Source organism: Panthera leo, chromosome B2, assembly GCF_018350215.1.
Source record: "Panthera leo isolate Ple1 chromosome B2, P.leo_Ple1_pat1.1, whole genome shotgun sequence".
NCBI classification, from domain to species: Eukaryota; Metazoa; Chordata; class Mammalia; order Carnivora; family Felidae; genus Panthera; species Panthera leo.
This window is the reverse complement of record NC_056683.1, coordinates 78,031,998-78,055,912: the sequence shown is the minus strand read 5'-3', so window position 1 is coordinate 78,055,912 and position 23,915 is coordinate 78,031,998. Positions and strand designations below refer to the sequence as shown.

Here is a 23,915-nt window from a genome sequence, read left to right as displayed (position 1 = left end):
TTTCATCAATACTCTTGAAAATTGGTGGAAAGGAAGATGGGAAGCAACAAATACGAGATTTACGGTAATAGAGAAATATAAGTTATTAAAAAAAGTATTCACCTCAGTTTCAGATTTCATCTGCTGCCATATCAACTGATAAGTTTCGAATCGAAGCTTACTGTCCTCAGACTCATTTTTCCCTTTATTAAAATAGTCCTCTAAAAACACAGAAAGAAATAGGTCAGTTTCTTTTTTATATAATAAAAGTTAGAAAATCTGTGTGCAGGGGTACCTGAGTGCATCAGTTGGTTGAGCATCTGACTCTTGATTTAGGCTCAGGTCATGATCTCATGGTTCGTGGGGTTGAATCCCACATCAGGCTCTGTGTTGAAGGTATGGAGCCTGCTTGAGATTCTCTCTCTCTCCATCTCTGACCCTCCCCTGCTCTCTCTCTCAAAAATAAACATTTAAAGAAGAAAGTCACACAGTAGGGGATGGGGCTGAATTTTTTAATCTGTATCAAAAATATATGTATTTGGAGATAGGTGACATTCAATATCCTTTATATTTAATTTTATTTATCTCATATTTTTACTATAGTAAGTGTATCTATAAGATTAAAAGTATATTTTACTTTTAGATTGTATTTCTATCACCTTTGAATTGCTAACAGTATTTAATGGATTTGGTTTGATTTAATATTAATATATTTTTTACTATTTTCTCTTATTCTACAGCCTTGTATGCTTCGCTTCGTATATTTGCCTTGAACTCTCCTTTGTAAAATGACTCTTAATACTATGATTCTTGTTCTTTTATTCAATTGACATAGTTTAGCCCAGCCTTTTACTTAGTCTGTCTGTATTACTTTATATGCTTTTTGAACGTTTTCCTCCAAATGGTTAGCCATTTATCAAAACACCATTTATCAAAATACCAGTGCTTTTTTAAACTATGAGCCACATTAAGGAATACATTTTATCATATGCCTGTTGGCCATCTGGATGTCTTCTTTAGAGAAGTGTCTATTCATGTTTTCTGCCCATTTCTTCACTGGATTATTTGTTTTTAGGGTGTGGAGTTTGGTGAGTTCTTTATAGATTTTGGATACTAGCCCTTTGTCCGATATGTCATTTGCAAATATCTTTTCCCATTCCGTTGGTTGCCTTTTAATTTTGTTGGTTGTTTCCTTTGCAGTGCAGAAGCTTTTTATCTTCATGAGGTCCCAAGAGTTCATTTTTGCTTTTAATTCCCTTGCCTTTGGAGATGTGGCAAATAAGAAATTGCTGCGGCTGAGGTCAGGGAGGTTTTTTCCTGCTTTCTCCTCTAGGGTTTTGATGGTTTCCTGTCTCACATTCAGGTCCTTTATCCATTTTGAGTTTATTTTTGTGAATGGTGTAAGAAAGCAGTCTAAATTCATTCTTCTGCATGTTGCTGTCCAGTTCTCCCAGCACCATTTGTTAAAGAGACTGTCTTTTTTCCATTGGATATTCTTCCCTGCTTTGTCCAAGATGAGTTGGCCATACTTTTGTGGGTCCAATTCTGGAGTTCTCTATTCCATTGGTCTATGTGTCTGTTTTTGTGCCAATACCATGCTGTCTTGATGATTACAGCTTTGTAATAGAGGCTAAAGTCTGGGATTCTGATGCCTCCCGCTTTGGTCTTCTTCTTCAAAATTACTTTGGCTATTCGGGGTCTTTTGTGGTTCCATGCAAATTTTAGGACTGCTTGTTCTAGCTTCGAGAAGAATGCTGGTGCAATTTTGATGGGGACTGCATTGAATGTGTAGCTAGCTTTGGGCAGTATTGACATTTTAACAATATTTATTCTTCCAATCCATGAGCATGGAATGTTTTTCCATTTCTTTATACCTTCTTAAATTTCCTTCACAATGAAAAGATGCTCAATGTCACTCCTTATCAGGGAAATACAAATCAAAACCACTCAGATACCACCTCACGCCAGTCAGAGTGGCTAAAATGAACAAATCAGGAGACTATAGATGCTGGCGAGGATGTGGAGAAATGGGAACTCTGTTGCACTGTTGGTGGGAATGCAAACTGGTGCAGCTGCTCTGGAAAACAGTGTGGAGGTTCCTCAAAAATTAAAAATAGATCTACCCTATGACCCAGCAATAGCACTGCTAGGAATTTACCCAAGGGATACAGGAATGCTGATGCATACGGGCACTTGTACCCCAATGTTTATAGCAGCACTTTCAACAATAGACAAATTATGGAAAGAGCCTAAATGAATGGATAAAGAAATTGTGGTTTATATACACAATGGAATACTACGTGGCAATGAGAAAGAATGATATATGGCCTTTTGTAGCAACATGGATGGAACTGGAGAGTGTTATGCTAAGTGAAATAAGTCATACAGAGAAAGACAGATACCATATGTTTTCACTCTTCTGTGGATCCTGAGAAACTTAACAGAAGACCATGGGAGAGGGGAAGGAAAAAAAAAATTTAGAGAGGGAGGGAGCCAAATCATAAGACTCTTAAAAACTGAGAACAATCTGAGGGTTGATGGTGGGTAGGAGGGAGGGGAGGGTGGGTGATGGGTATTGAGGAGGGCACCTGTTGGGATGAGCACTGGGTGTTGTATGAAACCAATTTAACAATAAATTTCATAATAAATAAATAAATTTTATATCATAATCCAACACACATTTAACAGAAACAAAAACAAAAGACCCACAAAACAATTCTTGTCATGTGACAGTGAATGTTTTCTTTTCTATTCTATTTTTTAAAACCATTATGACTAAGTTGATTTCATGACTCGCACTTGGATTTTAACCTTCAGTTTGAAAATGTTCACTTATTAAATAATCTATCCTTTTTCCCACTAATTTGAGATGGCTTTATTATCTAAATACTTACAAATGCACTTGTAACTATATTTTAACTTTTTCTTTTGTTCTACTGAATCCACGTTTATTCCCACAGCTGTACTGAACTGTTTTAATGACTGGAGCTTTGCAGCATGCTCACATATGGAGTATTACTCCATGGAGTATTACTCCAGGTCTTCCTCCTACCACCACCAAACATTATCATTCTTCTTCAAAATATTTTAAACCATTCTTTCAAATAAACTTTGCTATTGCTCAAAAATAACTAAAATGACATTGTGATTTGATTAAATAAAATCTGGAGATTGATTTGGGAAGAAATGATACGAAGTTGTTAAAAAATTCACATCCAAAACACTACAGAAATCTTCCTTTGAACAAATTATTTTACATTCTTTGTAGTTTTCTACTTTCCTTCATATTTCTTGTTGTTTACTGTTAGTACTTTATTGTAACAACTAGAACTTTTATAGTATTCAATAATAATGTGAAAATACATATTTTGTTCCTGACTTTACTGAGATGCCACTAGCATTCTACCATCAAGTTCTGGTAGTTTGGAATAGAGATTCTCTTTTATGTTAAGGAACTTTCCTTCTGTTCATAGCTCACTCAGAGTTCTTAGCAAATATTTTTTTGAATTTATCAAAAGTCTTTAGAATATACTGAAGTCATTACATGGTAAAATGATAGACAAGGTTATAGTATAAAAATGCAAACAAGATAAGGCAAGGAAATACACTATTACTAAGAGACAAAGCAGAACAACAGGGTAGCCTTAGAACAGAAGTCATTTTACTTTGATAATGAGTAAATCCATATAAAATGTTAAAGTGGCAAATCAAGACAATAATTTTTTATGTGCTGAATAACATGGCATCGAAATACTTACAAAAACAGTTAGAAATTGGGAAACAGCAGCAGCAGGACAATTTAACCTGTTATTTCTCTCAGTCATTTATAGAACAGGAAGGTAAAAAATAAATCAGCATTGAGAAGACCTAAAGAATGTAAACTATTACTGTTGACAGGTTCCCACCTGCTCCTACGCACAATGCTCTACTTCAGTGTGAACTTCCACAGTGTCAGTGTCAGTGCCCCCACAGGTTTCAGTCCCTCTCTCTCCCTTTCTCTCTCCTTTTTTTTTTTTTTAAATTTTTTTTTTTTTTAACGTTTATTTATTTTTGAGACAGAGAGAGACAGAGCATGAACGGGGGAGGGTCAGAGAGAGGGAGACACAGAATCTGAAACAGGCTCCAGGCTCTGAGCTGTCAGCACAAAGCCCGATGCGGGGCTCGAACTCACGGACCGTGAGATCATGACCTGAGCCGAAGTCGGCCGCTTAACCGACTGAGCCACCCAGGAGCCCCTTTCTCTCTCCTTCTTGCCCTGTCGTTTTCTAGGATACACAGTCATCCACAGAATACAGAGGAGAGGAAGAGTTACCAGTCCTCTCTTAGGTACACATCCAAGTGTCTTCAAGTCAGTGGACAGATGGGGGACAAAATGTAGGGCATCTTCCTACTTCTTCAGGCAATCTGTTTCAAGAATTGAAGCCAGTGAAGGCAAGTGCTAAAATCTAGATATGTTTTCCTCATTCCTGCACCATCTGTCTTATAATCAGGGTCAATTCCTTTAAGATTCTCATATCGAAATACTATCTATTGGTTTCAGATCAGTAGAATGAAAAAAAAAAAACTAAGCAAAGTTTAATTATACACTTATATATATTAGGTTTACTAATACTAAAAACTTTAAATCTTAACTATAGCTGAAATTCAACAGAAAAAGTTCTAAGCAAAAATTCACTTCATATGAGAGGCAGTACCAAGCAATGGTTAGACCAGGGGCTCAGGAATCAGACAGCTTAGGTTCAAATCTCAGCTCTGCCATTTATTAGCACTATCACTGAGAAAGTTCTTTCTATGTCTAAGTATCCTCATATATTTTCATGGAGATAATCATAATACATTTCTCATAGTTTGCTGAGAGAATTGAAAGTAACACATATAGGGCCTAGAAAAATCTAGCATATAATAAAAACTCAATAAATGCTAGCAATTTTGTTATAATGACATTGCTGATGTTATCAGATGTCATTTTATCTTCTATTTTCTTCATAGATAATGGGAAACAACTTGAATTTTCTCTGAAAATGAACTATTTCGAGTTTAGCAATCTCCAATATTAAGGAAATGTGTTCATTAAGTCAACAACTTACAAATTAAAAAAAATTATAATGTAGCTTTTGTTTGTTCACTATTTCCAAGTCTATCACTGTCACTTTTTATTTTGGGGGTGGGACAAGGAATACGGCAGTTTCATGTTCCTTTGACACTAAGTTTAAGAGGGTATAGAACTTGAGATCACTGTTTATTCTGTTAATGAGAAACTAGGTTCTTATGATAAGTCATACCTACCCTCTGTCCCCCTCAATATGGACGATTATTTTATTATTTGCTCCTTGAGCACAGGTAAGAGTACCTAGCTTGTCTCAAACTAAAGGAGTAACTAACACCCTAAGGTTTGCATCATGTGATGACTTAGAAAAATCCTTTTCAATAAATACAAGTTATTTATTTTCTTAGTCAAACAGTGGTACAGTTGTTTTTCCTTTTTTAATTCAAAACGAGTACACAAATATGCTTAATTACACATAATTTTTCCATCAGAATTAATCTTTACAGTACTGAAGACTGAGTGTAAATAATTAGCTTGTGAGGAGCTTTAAAAAATATATATCAATATCTAGGTAACATTCCCAGAGATTCTGATTCAATTGGTCTGAGATGGGGTCTGGGCATTAGTATCTTTAAAAAGTTTCCCAAGTTGAAATCTAAGTAAAATCAATGGATTATACCAATGTTAAGTTTCCTGGTTATGATATTTTACCAGTTACCCAAAATGTTACCACTGGAGATTTACTGGGTAAAGGGCACAAGGAAATTCTCTATACTATCTTGCAACTGCACAGGAATCTACAATTATATCCAAAAAAACCTTGAAACAATTTTTTTTTTAAGTTCCCTGGGTGATTCCAATCTGCAGCCACAATTGAAAACCAGTACGATAAACACTTTCTGACATTAATACCATGGTTTGTTTGAAAAAGTCAGTTCTTCCTAACATGATCACCACACAGATATCTGGAGATAAATTAAGAAAGATAGTATTTTTTTAATCTGAATTTTATTGAGGAATAATTTACAATAATAAAACATGCCCATTTTAACAGTCTAGTATGTCCTAATAAAAGTATACACTCATATAACTGCTCCCTCAATCTAGAAAACATTTCCATCAGTCCAAAAAGTATTTCTGGCTCTTTTGCATTCAATTTCCCCTAACGTACCCCAGGAAATCACTGAGATTTTTAAGACAATCTCTCTTTTTTTTAAATCCATCTGCGTTAGTCTCTTTTATTTTATTTTATAATTATATATAGATAAATAGATAGGTAACTTTTTTTTTTTTAAAGTAAGCTCTGTGCCCAATGTGGGATTTGAACGCACTACTCAGAGATCAAGAGTTGCATATTCTATTGTCTGAGTCAGCCAGGCTCCCCTAAGACAATCTCTTTTGAAGAATGGGGACATATCCTTTGAAGGAAATTTACTTTCCAATTTGCCTTTGAAGTCCATTGTCTATTGAACTTCAAGTGTACTGGAGTCCCTTTTAGATTGAAACCCTGGGAGGTACCTTATCCCTTTGACTATAACTGCTACGTCAGGAAGGTAAGTAAAGTCAAACTTAAGACAAGAAAACTACTAAATTCAATTAGGGTTAGGTTAGTTCAAAACTTAGGGGAGGAAAACTAGCCAATTCAATATTAAGACATCTTACCTACTGGCACAGAGATCTTTCTCTTCTTGAAGTTTGGCTTAAACACAAAACAACCCTATTAAAAAAAAAGTAAAAAAGAAAAAAAGTATAAAGTCAAAGTAGCCAAGGAGCAGATAAATCTGATTAACCAAGTATTTTGTGGATAAGCAGAATTTTAAAAAAGTATTTCTTTAAAGTACTAAGAAATCATCTCTCTTCTATCTGAATTAGAACAGGAAAATTCTTGAAAAACAAAGGGACTATCCATTTCTTTCTCCTCCTTCCCATGGGATGCTCATCTTTGATTTTGCTCTTAGAAACCTGATCTAAGAGACAAAATAAAAGCTGATGAAATTTAAACCCAAAAAGTTTCCATTTTTATAAAACTTAGAGAACATTAATAGCATACATTAAAATTAAGGTAAAAAATAGTGACGCTGTCTCATTTCAGAAGAAATATTTATTATTTAATTAAATTTCAAGGATCCATAACCTTGACAGGAAATAGAAAATTTTGGCTATTGTTTCACCTTATACATCTTTCTTCATCTGATAAAACTCTTATTCATCTGCTCTGAGAAAACTTCCCTAGTTCTCTAGTTAGAATTATTCCTTTCCCTAAGAGCTCAGAATACTTGAATGCCTTTATTTTGCTTTGTTTTAAATCCCTTTCACTGTGTATCATATTTATGGTTCTGTCTCACCAAGTAGTTATTGAATGCCTTCAGAGCATAGACCGCATTTAATTCATAATTGTTTCCTCAGTATCTAGGGTAGTGTTAGCATATACATTAGGCAATCAATATATGGAATGAATGCTGGCCAAGTAATTTTCCTTGTAATTTCCTAGTTACATTTAGTATCATGTTATTACTTGACTAGTGATATACAGCCCCCAAGCTACTGGTTCTGCGTTTATTCTACCAATCTTAAAGCCACGCACCATGTAAGAGCTTCTTGAAGACTGCCATTTTTGTGGTGCCTGAGTGGCTTAGTTGGTTGAGCATTCTGCTCCTGATTTTGACTAGGTCATGATCTCATGGTTCCTGGGATCTAGCTTGGAATTCTTTCTCTTCCTGCCCACCCCCCACTCATACTTGCACTCTCTCAAACAAAATAAACTTAAGAAAAAAAAGACTGCCATTTTTATGGAAAATGAAAGACAAGATTAAAAAAATACACCTAGAAAAAATCCTCTCAGGATAGTGCTAAAGAGAGCTGTGCAAATATAAAGTGGCCATTTGGGTTACAGGATCCAAAATAAGAACAGTGCCTTTTTTAAATTCTATTAAAAAAATTTTTTTTAATGTGTATTTATTTTTGAGAGAAACAGAGTGTGAGCGGGGGAGGTGCACAGAGAGAGGGAGACACAGAATCCAAAGCAGGCTCCAGGCTCTGAGCTGTCAGCACATAGACCGATGTGGGGTTCGATTCGAACCGTGAGATCATGACCTGAGCCTAAGTCGGACCACTTAACCGACTGGGGCAGCCAGGTGCTCCAAGAACTGTGCTTAACACTCTTATATCTGAAACTACTGAAATACACATATTTATAAAAATCATGTAGTACCACAACAACCTTGTCATTGCCTCCTTTCTACATCCAACTGCAATTCAATAAAAGAAAAGGAACTATGAAGGAGTGAGATATGACAAGTGCCTGGAATGGATCTTAATGTATGGCAGCAGTAGTAATATGGTTAACGGCTTTGAACTGCTGAACAAGTAAGTGATGGTATTTTGAGACAGAAGTCATCTAGGAGGAGAGCTAACAGGTAGAAAATGTAACAAGGAAAGAGAAGTTTACATAGGTTTAAAAAAAAAAAGCTAGCAGTTACACGAGCTCCTAAAATAGTCCTTAAGATTCTTATTTATGCAAAGTCCCTTTCATAATCATCTCAATACAAGCATTTCTGTAATAATGCCGTAAATGCTTTCCTGAAAAAGAAAAAAAAACTCACAATTCTGCAAGATATACAAAAATAAGAGGTTTATGCAATGTAAAGGATTAGGGGGCAAACCATGCAAAACCTATGGAAATAAATAACCAGGGCATAACAAAAACAGTACCAATCCTAATAAAAAATACTAGTGTAAGAGAACTTCAAATACCTCCATTTTGACCTCAAACATTCTAATTGATTAAGTGCTTCTTTCCAGCTCATCTCTTAACTCCGGCAAAACATCCTGTGGGCACAACATCCCTTAATGGGAATCAAAACTAACACCTTAAGCAGTAAGGACTGGCCTGAGCCAGCAAGACTCCATCCACGATTGATTCCAAGACATCTATCAATCTGATCTTTACCGCCCACCTGTGTGAACCCACTGACCTTTGTCCCACATTTTCCTTATATAAACCTGGAAAGCATTTTTAGCACTTTGGACACAGTCTTTGAGACTCTAGTCTGTCTTCTCACTGTTGGCTTCACTGAGATAAATTTCCTTGTTTCACTCCCACTCGTTTCTCTGACTTTGGTTTTGTCAGCAGCGAGTGCCAGAACGTGGTCTGTTTGAGACCCCTAGAGCCAGCTGGTCTTGCACTCCAGCACCCTGATTACACTAGCACAGTTAAAGCTCTACTGCCATTTGCACCAGGCATCACAGTCAATCTTCTGTAAACTTAAGCTCTGAAGTTAAGGGCTTAAAGTTCCCCTTTGATATAGTCTCTAAAGGCACTCCTTCTCATAATTCTAGCTTCATTTTAATCAAAATTAAAAATAAGACCCATGGTAAAGCCTTCTAATCTACTGTTTTAACATAGGGAGAAATGTATTTGCAGTGTTTTCACCTACATTCTTGACTTTATCACATCTTAACTTCAGGGGCTTCTGGGTGAACTCATTACTAAAGGTCTTACTTTACTTGGGTATAGAACAGTGCTGTACAACAGGATTTTTAGTAAGGAAGGAGAAATATCATGTCTCTGCACTAAAATGGGAGTCACCACCACATGTGGTTACTGAACACTTGAAATGTAGCTAGTGAGACTGAAGAAATGTATTTCTAATTTTATTTAATTTTACTGTATTCTAATTAAAACTGAAATAACCACTGGCTATTGTGGCTACTGGCTATTATATTAGACAATGGAACTCTAGGGTTTATCTTCTTACCAACCACATTATCATGTTTTCTTGCAATCCCTGACCATTGAGGCAGCCCATACAAGGTCTATATGATCTCCTCTGACACACATACACACCTACACTACTTTTTTATTCTCATTTTTCATAACGCTACCTCCTGATTATACTGATTTTTCCATTCCTTAAATAGATCACTTTATTTCTATCTTCTGGGCCAAAGAACATGTCATTCTCTTTGCTGTTAAGTCTCCCTGCCCCCAATCCTTTGCCTAACTTCTACTTATTTTTCAGGGCTCAGCTAAAATGTCACTTTCTCCAAAAGGCCTTCTCTGACCCTGGGCAATTTGCTAACTTCTCACAATTTGTTATCATCAGTTTATCTGTGTTTAATATTTTTCCTGAGTGAAGGCATTGAGTCTATTTTGTTTACACTCTATCTCGGTACCTAACGGAGTGCCTGGCGCATAACAAATATTTCTAAGAAAGAAAAAAAGTAAAGAAGACTGGGGCACATCCTCGGGGAATTCGACCTCCACAAACCAAAGCTTACAAAATCCTCCCAGCCACAATACTAAGGCAGATCGGTGTTTTCGCTGCCCAAGCAAAGTTGACCTCAACTGCACTTGGAGCAGGGACGCCTCAGCTCAGCCTGCCACTCCCTCCGCTCCAGCCGGTACATCGAAGCCTACGTAACCTCTGCTGTATGCCTTCTTCAAATGGGAATGCAGCGACCGCTGTGTCTAGTGGGCGTCCGCCGCCCCCGCCCTCCCCACGTACCTTGGACACCGAAGAAGTGGCCATGGTCCCACCGGCCCGCGGGATTCCAGCAGCACTCGGGATTTCCCGCGCTCCCTCGCGGCGGCAGGGCAGAGGTTAGTGGCCGGCCACGCGGCTTCTTGATTGGCTGGCAGAATCCTCCAGGGCGGGCTTCCGGCGCGCGTAGGCGGGGCGTTCAGAGAAGGGAGGGGCGAGGATCCGGGCCAGGCAGCTGGGGCGTGCTTCTTGGAGGTGGCCATGGCGTGTGGCTTCCGCAGGTCCATCGCCTGTCAGGTACGGACCCGAATATTGGTAGAAGGAGGGCCCTAGCGGAACCCCCACCCCGCAGCCCCTTCACCGCTGCGGGTCATCCCTCAGAGAGAGGGTGGATTCCACGGATACCCCGTTTCTGCCGTCTTCTCTTTCCTCTCTGGAACTGCTCGAGTTGCGGAGGCCAACCCGGTTCAGGGTCGGCCATGCAGCCCAAATAGGTTTCTCAGGGTGAAAAGTAAACCTTGGAAAGCACAAATTGCTTCCCTCACTCCATTCTACCCCACAGCCTTGTGTGCTTTACCCGAGTGGAAAGTCACTGGGCCGTGATTAGACCTTTTAGAAATTAGTGTTGCTTACACTTAGTGAAATGGATAATGCATCTGAATTTTTATTCGAAAGGATCTAATTTAAAAACTGATCATTTGTCTTACAGTCACTTTGGCCGCTTGTCCTAGCATTACTTTTGGTAACTCCAAAGATAACGTGAGGTGCTGTTTTTGATTCGGAGTCCTATATGTGAACAGCTCTGTAATAAGGAATAAAACAGTTCATTAAATTTCATCAAAAATAATTTTTAAAACTCATCGTCCCGTTTTGGAATTTTGCAACGCAACTTCCTATTGCCTTGACAAATCAATTTCCTTTTTATTAATGGACGTAATAGTGGACGTATTTTGCCTGATACGTAATTTCCCTTAGTTCATTTTTATAGTATTTCTGGACTTTTGTGGGAAAATTCCTTTGCCTTGCCTTCATACTTGTAAATGTACTACCCTGTCCAATGCTGGTTTCTCAGACACCACCTATCCTTCTGATAGGACAAATCTGAGTTTATGACTTACTGGGATAAGAAAGAACACCTCAGCAGAGTTTTTGTTAGTGCCTGGGAAGGAAAGCAGCACCAGATTTTTCTTGAGAATTTGAAGTATGGTTTAAGGCTGGTCTTTCAGTGGCAGAGGGTGAGAGGGCGAAAGAGTGGAGGAGATAGATGCTTGATTAGGATTGGACACTGATTTAACAATTTTAAGATTGATAGAAGGAAAGGAGTGCAAGGAGTCTTAGGGCATAAACTATTGGTGCTTTCTCCTGAAGAATTGATCGTTTTTTTCAAGAAGTTCCTGTAATGAATAATCAAGCTATTTGGGCAAGAGTCTCCTAGAATAGTAAAAAGTTATGCTAATGAAGACAAAGAATAAAGTCATTCTAATGTAGACAGTAGCCTATATTCAGGGTAGGTAGTTTTGGACCTCAGTGGCCAAGTTGTGTTTGGGGGCGGGTGGAGGGGGGTGGGGCTGTAAGATGATTTCCGTTCTCAGTGGTCACAGTAGTGCCATGACCAGAAACCTTTTGTGTTTAGTTTTGCAAAGGCTGTATTCTTCCTTGTAAAGAAGGCAAGTTGGAGAAGCAGAAACTGATACCTATTGAATGTGTATTTGTGCTAATTACTTTGTGTTCACATTCAAGCCCCATGATGACCCTATGACATAGAAGTATTAACCATATACAGTTCAACAAACAGATACAGAGAGATTAAAAACCTACCCATAGCCAGTCCACATAGTTAATAAATTGAAGAGTTGGTTTTTGAACAGAGATCTAATTTCAAAATCAGCCCTTTACTATATACTGTGGTAGTTCTTTTATGAAGACAAGAAGCACAATCTGATCATTAAACAGAATCTCATAGATTCGTATGGCAGCATAAACTAAGCAAATACATATTTCTTCAAATATGGAGTCATTGAAGGATGATCTGAAAAATATGTGCAATACATATCTTTATGAATGAGGGTCCTTTGACAGTTTAGGAATGAAGGAATGTATTACAGGAAATGGCACGTTCATTCAACAAATTTTGATTAATGAATCTACATTTTTCTAAGCACTATCATCATTCCCAAGGCTGAAAGTGCATAGAATATGATTTCTGCCCTGGCATGGCTCCAGACTAATTTGGTGAAACACATGTATAACAGCTAATTGTAGTCTGTAACCAGTGTATTAAAAGCATGTGTGAAGTGCTAAGGGAATATGGAGAAGACAGCTTCCAAATGTCTGGGAATGCTTTGTGGAAAAGTAATGTTGGGGCTCAGTCCTGAAAGGAGGATGGGTAGGAGTGTACCAAGTCAATAGGGTGAGAACTTGGAGAGTGGTAGGAAATTCCAAGAACATCATGTGTGTAGACAACAGACACATGGAGAGCATGGTATATTCTTGGAACTACAAGATTTGCATATGACTGAAATTTAGAGTATGCCTCTTACAGCCTCACTTCTGCAAGTCCTTTGGACTCTGCCTTCAAAATAATATCTTGAATCCACCCACTCTTATATCCCTATTGTCCTTCCCTTCCCAAATCAAGCTACTTACAACAACATTCTGATAGGTCTGTTTCCACACTTGCTGTCCCTCAAATCCATCCTCCTTATACCAAGAAAAGTGACTTCTCAGATGTAAATCAAATCACATCACTTACCTAATTAAAACTGTGTTGCTTAAACTCTACCGGAATCATAACATCTTTCTTTCCAACCTCAGTTCATACCACTCTATTCTTCCTTTCTATAGGATTCTAGCCACACAGTTTGTTTTTCTAACAAAGCAAGGCCTTTCCATTACCATTGCGTAGATTATTCCCTGTGCCTAAAGGAAATGATTTTATTGTGCAAGATCAGAGTTTCACAAAACAATACTTACCTTATAAAGTGTGTGCATTCTTTTCTATACTGCATTTTTCAGAAAGTCCTGCTTGGGATTGATTCCCAACCGACAACCTATAGTTTGAAAAGTGTGTCCTCCAGTTGCTCTCTGTCTCAGACCCTTGTTTGCTTCCATCATAACACTTGCAAGAGTTAATAATTATTTCATTAGCTAATTAATTATTCTTAGGGAATTAGTTGTTTTACTTGTTTTGGTGTATGCTTTCTCTATAAGCTTCATGAAGACAGCATGTTTGATTCACTATTTCCCTAGCACCAACAAAGTGCCTAAAACAGAAGATGTTTAATAAATATTTAAAGAGTAAGTAGCTGTTGGTGATGTAATATAAGGTTTGCAGCTTCACCAAATGAGTTCATAATTTCAAAGCTGTGAGATAACATGGTAAAACTGGAAGGGATTAAAATTGTAGTCCTTCCATTTGTGTGACTGACTTACTCTTGGCAGGTTAATTAACTTATAAAATGATGGTATTGATTCCAAGTTTACAGGATTGTTGCAAAGATTAATGATGATGAAGACAATAATAACTGCCATTTGTGAAATATCTCACTTGTACCATGCAGTGTTTTTGCTGAACTTTATGGGGCTGTTGATAAGATCTAAGGACATAAATGTTAACGGAAGGTGTATAGTGTCAAGAACTGTGAAGGGTTTGGGATTTTACCCTATTTTACCACAGTTCATTGATGGTGGCAGAAAACATGAGATCCCTTGGTGAAAAAAGGATTTTATTATTCACAGCAATGGTAGTGGTCAGAGTATCAACATTTGCTTGTATCGGTTCCCCAGACACCTCTTCTTCCACAGGGCAATGTGAGGAAGGTCAGATGATACCTGCACAGGTAGTGTGCCGTGTTACATAGGAGAGGAGCCCCGAGACTTTTAGAATGGGCAGTAGGCATGTTCCCCTTTGCTCTGCAGTGGGACACTCTGTGTTTACAGATCTGTTTGCTGTACATATATCTTTGAAAAGATTTTATGCCATGTTTACAAGACACAGAGAAACCTAGAAGTTTACAAGACACAGAGAAAACCTAGAAGATTTTGTCTCCCATCACTTAGGACTGTGGTATGCACGCAAAGTGTACAGTACTTGATATTGTGATCTTTTAATCTTTTCAGTCATCCTATTTGTATCATCTCCATTTTATAGAGGAGGACACTGAAACTCTGGAAGATAAAAGAATAAAGTTACAGAGCAGCGAAATTGTAGAGTTGAACTACAAACCCAGCTTTTTGACTGAAAGCTCTAGTTCTTTATATTCTATAAAATAGCCTGTGTAAAATTGTCAGTACTATATCTGTCTCAGAAACATAATGGCAGAGTATAGATTTGTTTCCCTTTCTCTTTTCACTTAGGTTTTGACGTTAAGTTTAAAGTAAATCCAGCTGGTTCATTTTTTTTTTTTTTACTTTTAATTCTGAATGTCAAAATTAAAGAAAAGTTATGATAATAGTGCAAAAAACTCCATATACTCTTTATCCAGATTCACCAGTTATTAACATTTTGCTGAATGACTGAATTGTTTAGATGTGTATTTCTCTCCTAACACGTACTTCTAACGGGCCCGCCAGCGTTCCATTCTGCTTAAAACTACAAGTTATTCAAGAGTTGTGCTAAATTTCTTTCATTATAGATAGTCGGTAATAACTTGCCTTCCCGATCTTTTGGGAAGTTCTCTTCTGTACCCTGAAGTTTCAGTTGTTACCAGGTTTGCTGCCAGTTTGAGTCAGTTAATCCAGACCTGTACCTGAAGAAAGTCTGTACAAATATGGGCATGCTTGTGCATTGGCTCCTGCTGGCAAATGTACATACCTGGCCTGGTTGTTTTTGAGAGTCAGAAGTAAGGAATAACCAGGGGTAATTGACACAGTTTAAGTAATTTAAGATCTGGAAGAGTGATTGATAACATTTTAAGAATTTTGAGACTCGTGGCCTATAGACTGTTACATGGATAAAAATGCAGAGCTAATTTTCCTAAGAAATATCAGTTCTGCTACCTGTATGCTAAAGCATAAGGATCTCTTTTTCATTAGCAAAATTAGAGTTTTTATGAAATTATCAGAGATTTCGATCTTGAATCTGGTAAATTTAATTTCTAATTGAATTTAGAACCTGTCTAGAACCAGAATGATAGGAATTTTTTTTTTTTTTTTTTTTTTTGGCTTTGTGTTCAGTACTTGGGTACTGGGGGTAGGAATCCTGTGTGTCTGAGGGAAAAGGAATGGTTGAGAACCGCCCACAAGCTCCTTAATTAACGTGCTTTCTCATACTGGATACCCTTGTAGTCAAAGATTATATTAAAATCTCTGATGCTATATTGCCAAATCTAAGACTTAGAATTGTACCTGGTACGTTGTTGGCACTCGATACATATTGGCCATTATTATATTACACATTAGAATCTGATCTTAAGTTCCCAAGCCAGATCTGGCATATGTGGATTTTCACTTTTGGTACTCTCTTAAATGTTCCCTGCTTTCAACCTCAGGTTTTCTCCTTATTCATTTGGGTTATTTAGTTTACTTCTCAAGGAGTGTGTTTAATATTTTGTGGATTTTATTTCTCTATTAAAATTTTGAGCTTTATTGTTGTGGTCTTATTATCCTCCTTGAGTAATTTTTAGTATATTTTATTCTGTAGAAGTTTTTTCTTTCATCATCCTGAGGTCTCAAGTAGGTAATTATCAATAGGCCCTTGTTTTACCTGCGGTAGTCCTAGGTGAAGCCCAATGCCAGGAAAACACCTTTATCTGAAGGGGAAAGAAGAAAGGAAATGTATAAGGAAACCCATAGGCAACATTCTCATGAGAGAAAACATTAAATCCAAGTTCAGAGACAGTTAAAATCTTATGATATCCTGAATAATTGTAGACTTATGGGAATGTAGGTGAATTAAAAACCATGCTCTCTGACATTCGACCACTTGACAGTGCTTCTTAATTTTTCTTTCTTTCTTTTTTTTTTGTGCCCCACCCATTTGAAAGATGTTCCTCTCATTAAAAACACTCACTAGCCTTGGCACTGATTGGTAATGTGAGGAGAGACTGCTGGTACCTTCCTAAGCAGCAGTTCTCAAGCCTAGTTTATAGACTGGAATCACCTGAGAAGCATAAATTACTTAAGCCCAAGGGCACCTGGGTGGCTCAGTAGGTTGAGCATCCGACTGCGGCTTAAGTCATGATCTCACAGTTCTTGGGTTTGAGCCCTGCAGCAGGCTCTCTGCTGTCAGTGCCGAGCCCACTTCACTTCCTCTGTCCACTCACTCTATACCTCTCTCTCTCTCTCTCTCTCTCTCTCTCTCTCTCTCTCTCTCTCTCTCTCTGAAAAATAAATAAATATTTTTTTAAAAAAATACTTAAGCCCAGGCCCATTGGTCTGGGGTGAGGTGGGGGACTTAAAGTTCTAAAAATCATCAGGTGATTCTGATGTTCCTCCAGGCTTGATAACTACTAACTCGGAAAGACCAGGAAACCTAAAGGTATAGTGCGGTGTGGTTGCCACACTTTACTGCATATTAGAATAGACCAGAGAACTTTTTACATCCTGTTCCCCAGGTCATACCAGCATATTTGGCTGTGGGAGCCAGGGATCAGTGTGTTCTAAAGATTTGTGAGTCATTCCAATGTGGACTGTGCAACAAAATGTGGGAACCATAGTTATAATGATTAAGAACATTGACCATGGAAGACACATGGGTTTAAATCTACCCTCTCCTTTGACAGGTATGTAAGTTCTCTGCCCCTTCTGTAAAATCTGGAAAATTATTTACTTTATAGTCTTGTCATTAGGATTCAGTGAATTCAAACAGTGTTTAGTATTGTACATAGTGTTTAGATTATGTTTGGTACATTGTATACATTCAATAAATGTTTATCATTATTACATTCTGTCCTCAGAATTCTGAGGTTAGGGTATTTTGAATCCCTCCTCACACCACTACAATCCCAGAGCCTTTATAAAGGGGAACTAATTTTGGGGCGCCTGTGTGGCTCAGTCGCTTAAGCGTCCGACTTCGGCTCGGGTCATGATCTCACGGTTCGTGGGTTCGACCCTGCATCAGGCTCTGCGCTGACAGCTCAGAGCCTGTAGCCTGCTTCTGATTCTGTGTGTGTGTGTGTGTGTGTGTGTGTGTGTGTGTGTGTGTGTGTCTCTCTCTCCCTCTCTGTCTCTCTCTGCCCCTCCCTTGCTCACGCTCTGTCTCTCAAAAATAAATAGTCAAAAAAAAATTAAAAAATAAAGGGGAACTAATTTTATCCATTATTCTAGGTGAAAGTTTTAGCCCCACATGAAGTTAGATAACCAGAAAGCCACATATCTGAACCATATGGCTTCATTTCCAAAAGGAATCTTTTTAACAGTACTTTTATATAAAGTTGTGTTTTGGTAAAGAAAAAAAATCTCATTTTTGCAAAAATAATGTGTGGTCATTGTAAAGAATTAAGCAATACAAAAAGGTGCAAACAATTAAAAGGAAAACCTCCTCCATAAGTAATCAGTATCAACATTGGTTGAACTTTATTTTAGATACATTCCTTGGAGGATATACACACAGAAAAAAAGGAAGACTATATATGCTTTTTTACAAAAATTGGGCTGTATTGTAATGGGCTTTTGAGGGTTTTTTTAAATTTTGTGATAGAAAATGTCCAACTACGAACTGCATAATAGTATTATGATTCCCCGTAACCAAAATGCTGTTTTTAAGTTGAAAATACTAAACAGTTTTGCTTGTGCTTAAAGAAAAAGAAACCAAAATGTAACTCAAAGAATTATTGCTATATTTCCTAAGTGAGTCCTCTACTTTATGAAAAGAGATTTTGAAAAACATTACAATTCGGAGTCTTTTTAAAAATTTTTGATGCTTCAAATTTAGATAGTATCAACCCTTGCCATTAAGAAATAAGGACATTAGCACTTTTCTGGTTGGTATAACTTTCCTCTACCTTTCCTAATTTGTTTGGGTAACTTTCTCAAAGTGTGTAGCACTTACTGTCTATTAGCCATATCTGCACAACTTGCTTCCTATTCATTTTACATTGAATTGGATAAGATGCTTCCTTCCAATCCTCTTACCAAGGTATGGCTTAATTGGCTGGATTTTGTTGTAAGCAGATCTTCCAGAAGGGTTCATGGTGCCTTTTTTTTTTTTAATTTGTTGTTTTAAAGAAATTTTGACTTCTCAAATAAAATAACCCTAGAAATATATAGAGGAGGTTTATATCATTAGAAAATTAGCATGTTTAGAAATAAGATCAAAAATCTTCATTTTAGAAATAAAGCAATAACATCAGATTCATTAGTTCTGATTTTGAATTTAATCCAATGTTATTTTAAAACATGAATTTTCATATGTTGGCAATTCAGATTAAAAACAACTGAGCAGGTGAAACAAACATATCGGTTTACAACTTCTCTTGTGGGTGAATCTAGTTGTGTATAATATCATTACTAAATTATTTACTTTAACAAAGATCATGGTCTTTGTGGTTAGATAATATGACTACAAAGTACAGTACATTTATTTCATCCCTGGAGTTTTCTTGATTGGGTGCTTTATTTTTGAAATTTTGTAACTTAAGCAGAATGTGTTTTCAGTGTTGAATTTTCCCTATTATGCTTTCCTGACCTAGTAATTTATATTGATCTATAGATTCAGTTTTTCTTTTTTTAATAAAATATTTCATCATGGAGAAAAATATAGTTGATAGGTACCCACCACTCAACTTAAAAAGTAAACTATTACAAATACTATTAAATCTTCTGGGTACCTATCCCTGGCCAAAAACTCTTTCCTCACATGTAAGATTTTGTGTTTATTATATCTGTGCATGTCACTTTCTACCTATGGATGTATCCCTAAATAGTATATTTTTGCAAGTTATTACATTTAATGTAAGTGGTAATTGTGAGAATTACATGAGATGATTCGTTTTCAGAAACACCAAATAAAATTGTTCTGTCTAGTTAACAGTAGGTTTACAACCTACTGGAAATATGTACCAGCCACCCCCCCCACCCCCACCCAGAGGAGTCCCAAACCCATGGACACTTCACTTCCTGGTTGTTCTTAACCCTCTCCATTTCATGGGCTTATTTTTTATGGGCTTTGCAACGAGCATGCACCAAAGAACTGGCGTCTCTGCATCACCTCAAGAAATGTACATTTATTCCAGTCAGACTACTTTTTGCCTTACATGGGCATAGGCGACTTCCAGGTAAGGCTGTAACCTCTGTAGTACTCAACCAAAGAGGAACCAGGGTAGAAGATAAATTGTCTGCTGTAACTGCCCCAAGTGTGCCTGTCCATCAGACACTGCTCTTGCAAGAAAATTGATTACAAGCCTCACTTCACTGTGCTCCAAGTCTCCCCATCCCTCCTTTGATTGGGTCAGTGGGCTCATTTCTCACAGTAATCAAACTGTAATCATCCTTCTGCAACTTGGGTTTTTTGTTTCTTAGCCTCAATTTCTTAAAAAAGATATATCTGTAATAATGCATGGAGAGGTCTAGTTCTTTCATTTTACTGCTTGGTGTCATTGTAGTAATATACCACAATTTAGATTTAGCTCCTCATTTCAGGGAAATTGTCCATTTTATTGAGTATTCTGCCTTATCTCCTGTCACTTTGGTCACACCTTGCTTGGCTCCAGCTGCCACTTATGTGACTGGTTTCACATCTGCCTCCAATCACTTATTTCTAGCAGCACCTCATCTAGTTAATAGCCTCCTGGTTCCAGCCTATGCCCAGCTCAAGTGTGGCAGAGTTAACACCCTCAAAGACAGCCCTCACGGGAGCCTGGGTGGCTCAGTCAGTTAAGTGTCTGACTTCGGCACAGGTCACAATCTCATGTGGTTTGTGAGTTCGAGTCCCCCACATTGGGTTCTCTGCTGTCAGCACAGAGCCTGCTTCAGATCCTCTGTTTCCCTCTGCCTCTTGCCCACTTGTGCACGCTTGCACTCTCTCTCCTAAAAATAAATATACATTAAGAAAAAAAAAGCAGCCCTCAATCAATGGGGAATGGAAACTCCTGCTTCCTATTTTTGGATAGCCAATTTTGGTAGATACTGTGTGTGCTTTTTGGGAGGTGCTATGGAAATTCAGCCCTTATTGCCTGTAGCAGTGACCTTGACAGCAGTCTTTAACTTTTTCTCCTTCCTTCTCACTCTTCTCAATCTGCCCTCAGGAGTCACCTCCCAAATAAACTACCTGCATATAGTTCTTTTCTCAGGCCTTGCTTTTGTGAGAGTCAAGATATATATCTATGAATATTTCTTATTTTTCATGGGTTTTGTTGATTTCATCTCTGTAGTTTCTGATGAGAGAAACCCAAGTTAGGAACCCTGCTACACAAGACTGCTCCATTCTGCTTCAGACTCTTGCATCTTTCCTTAGCTATCAGTTTTTGAAGACTGTGACTTTGGGTTTTATTTCTCTATCCTTATGTTGCTGGAGTGCTAGAGAACCATTGTACTTATTTTCCTGTCTTCTTCTTTGCTGCTCTTTTGTGTTTTTGGGACACCAATTATCCTAAGGTTGGATTATCTTATACAAATTTTATTTATTGTCCTCTAATTGCTTTCATTTGTGTTTTTTAAAATCTGTATTCTCTAATTATCGGCCTTCTGTGTCTTTCTTTTAATTATGACTCTTCCTTTGTGTTTCTTAATTGTATAATAAAAATGATTATCAATTTGTATTTAATTTTTAGATTCCCTTTTTATCTTTTTTTGTCTTAAAAATCTTTATTGTGTTCACAAATCTTGAAGACTTTGGATGAATGTTTTGTATTCATTCGGTTATTATTTTTTTTTTTTTAATTTTTTAATTTTTGAGAGAGGGAGAGCATGGACAGGGAGGGAGACAGAGACAGGCAATCTGAAGCAGGCTCCAGGCTCCCAAGCTGTCTGCACAGAGCCTGATGCAGGGCTCAGACTCACAAATCATGAGATCAAGACCTGAGCCAAAGTCAGACTTTTAACCGACTGAGTGACCCAGGTGCCCCTAAACAAGAGTTCTTTGACCATCTAGCCTTCCGTCTCCTCCCTCCCCATCTCTTTGAGTCTGCCTGTTTGTTTTACCTACTTTTCATCTTGATCATGCTTGACAGCTCTGCCCACACTTTGTTTGTTCCTGCATTGTATGGGTGACTTCATTCTCCATGTGAGATTTTTTTCTTGGCTCGCCTTGCTTTTATGATTACAAAAAAATATAAACTCTAGGGATTTCCATTCTGTCTCTCTGGTAGGTAGGTCATGGTGACTTGGATACATTACTCATGAACTCTGACTTGGCATATTAAATTTTTGCTGGCTTGCTCTAATATTTTTTTCATCTTCCTATAAAAGTTCCTCCTCTGATTCTTACTGCCCATACAAAACCATATTAGGATCTGCTCAGGGCACATGGGTGGCTCAATTGGTTAAGCGTTCGACTCTTGATTTCAGCTCAGGTCATGATCTCACGGTGGCACGGAGCCTGCTTGAGAGTCTCCTTTTCTCCCTTTGCCACCCCACCTGCTAACACTTGCATGCTTACACACGTTCTCTCCCTCCCTCCTTCCCTCCTTCCCTCCTTCCCTCTCTGTGTGTGTGTGTGTGTGTGTGTGTGTGTGTGTCTGTCTCTCAAGAAAAAAAGAATCTGCTCCATTTAATTGGGGAATATATTGTTTCCATTGGGAGAAAACTTTAGTGTGCTGCTCTAGAATCTTCACTTCTGAAAAGTACTGGAATTCACTTCTCTGTTTTACTCTTTCTCTCCCACAGCTCTGTAGCATCTTCCTCTGGTCATATAAATAATATGTCAAATAAAATAATGAATTTATTTTTTTTCTCTCCAGATTGAGGTATTAATGAGAATTGTTAATTCAAGTTAGGAGCCTTGCCAAACAAGGCTGCTTCATTCCTTTTCAAAATCTGCTGTTTCTTTTCTTGGCTGTCACTTTCGAAGTTTCTAACTTTGGGCAGTGCCTATCCTGTATATTTGTTGCTGAAGAACCAACAGTCTACCCTTTTTATTAGCTACCATCCTTTCTTTCTCCTCTCCATTCTTCCATCCTTTTCATTTTAATTTGATAATGGGTGGGACGTGGGAGATTATGTAAAGAAGGCTTCCTTCCACTACTTCATCCCAGGGTCTTTCTTTAGGTTTTTTGTTTTGTTTTTAATTATGGGAAAACCTATACAATATAAAATTTACCATTTTAAGTATTTTTAAATGTGCAGTCCAGTGGAATTAAGTACATTCACACTGTTGTGCAACCATAACCATCAACCTTTTCCAGAACTCTTCATTTGTAAAACTGAAACTCTGTGCCCATTGTAAACAGTGATTCCCCATATTTCTCCCTTTCCCTCAATCTCTTTATTTTGGCTTTTTAATTTACATCCTATAATAATGTTTTTGTGCCTCTGTAAAACTGCTATTGAAGGTATTTTCTATTTCGGTATTTATATCTTCATGTGACTATAACTTGGTCTTAGAATTTACTTTTAGGAAAAGTTTGTTGCCAGGTAGTACTGTACTGTGTAGTTAGATTCTTTTTTACTGGAAACAAAGTTTTTTGTGTTTTTCATTTAAATGTAAACATTGTATTACCTAAGTTCACAACTTATTTGTCAGATGAAATCCTTTAAAATTCACCTTTGTAACTAAGTTTTTTGTTTTTTGTTTAGCCAGCAGACTTTAGTTGTACTTAAGATAGAAAATCTAGGGGCACCTGGGTGGTTCAGTTGGTTAAGCATCTGACTTCAGCTCAGGTCATGATCTCACGGTTTGTGGGTTCGAGCCCCACATCAGGCGCTAAGCTGACATCTCAGAGCCTGGAGCCTGCTTCAGATTCTCTGTCTCCCTCTTTCTCTGCTCCTCCCTGCTCGGTCTTTCTCTCAAAAGTAAACAAACATTAAAAAAATAAAAAAATACCATTTATTTATTATTTTAAAAAAGTTTAATAATTTTTGTGAGAGGAAATGCAGGAAGGGCAGAGAGAGGGGGACAGAGGATCTGAAGCAGACTCTGCTGATAATGATGACGTTTGGGATAATGGTGGGGAGCCTGGAGCTGATGGCCAAGGAAGAATTCTTGAAGATGTCTTTGGTGCAAAAAGATGATTTTATTAAAGTGTAGGGACAGGACCCATGGGCAGGAAGAGCTGCACTGGGATTGTGAGGGGTAACTCATTATATACCTTCAGGTCGGGAGGGGGTCAGGGATAGAGTAAGTCTCTAAGGTATTTTGGAAGCAAGGTTTCCAGGACCTTCAGGGAGTAGCGGTTGCTAGGGAAACACCATTTTTTACTGTTTAATAAAACCTCAGTCATGAGACTCTTGAGATGCATATCAGGGGGCCATAAACTGGAGTGTGATTGCCAGCATATATCTTGGGGCAGTTGAGATAAAGGAAGCTGACT

General features: G+C 37.7%; 2 protein-coding genes across 5 annotated transcripts in view; one reads left to right on the top strand and one right to left on the bottom strand.

Moving 5' to 3' along the window:
- The window catches only part of ORC3 (origin recognition complex subunit 3), a 62,420-nt gene extending 51,811 nt beyond the window's left edge, over positions 1-10,609 (bottom strand). For all 4 annotated transcript variants that reach the window (XM_042939326.1, XM_042939323.1, XM_042939324.1 and 1 more), the window contains exons 1-3: positions 10,534-10,609; positions 6,689-6,743; positions 103-200 (exon numbers count right to left, since the gene is read on the bottom strand). In XM_042939326.1, coding sequence (XP_042795260.1) covers positions 103-200; positions 6,689-6,743; positions 10,534-10,557 — 177 coding nt within the window. In that variant the 5' untranslated portion in view covers positions 10,558-10,609. The remainder of the gene's footprint in view (positions 1-102; positions 201-6,688; positions 6,744-10,533) is intronic.
- A 119-nt stretch (positions 10,610-10,728) lies between these two features.
- RARS2 (arginyl-tRNA synthetase 2, mitochondrial) overlaps positions 10,729-23,915 on the top strand; it is a 64,106-nt gene continuing 50,919 nt past the window's right edge. Inside the window, exon 1 of the mRNA XM_042939322.1 lies at positions 10,729-10,806. Within this exon, the coding sequence (XP_042795256.1) occupies positions 10,771-10,806 (36 nt within the window). The 5' untranslated portion in view covers positions 10,729-10,770. The remainder of the gene's footprint in view (positions 10,807-23,915) is intronic.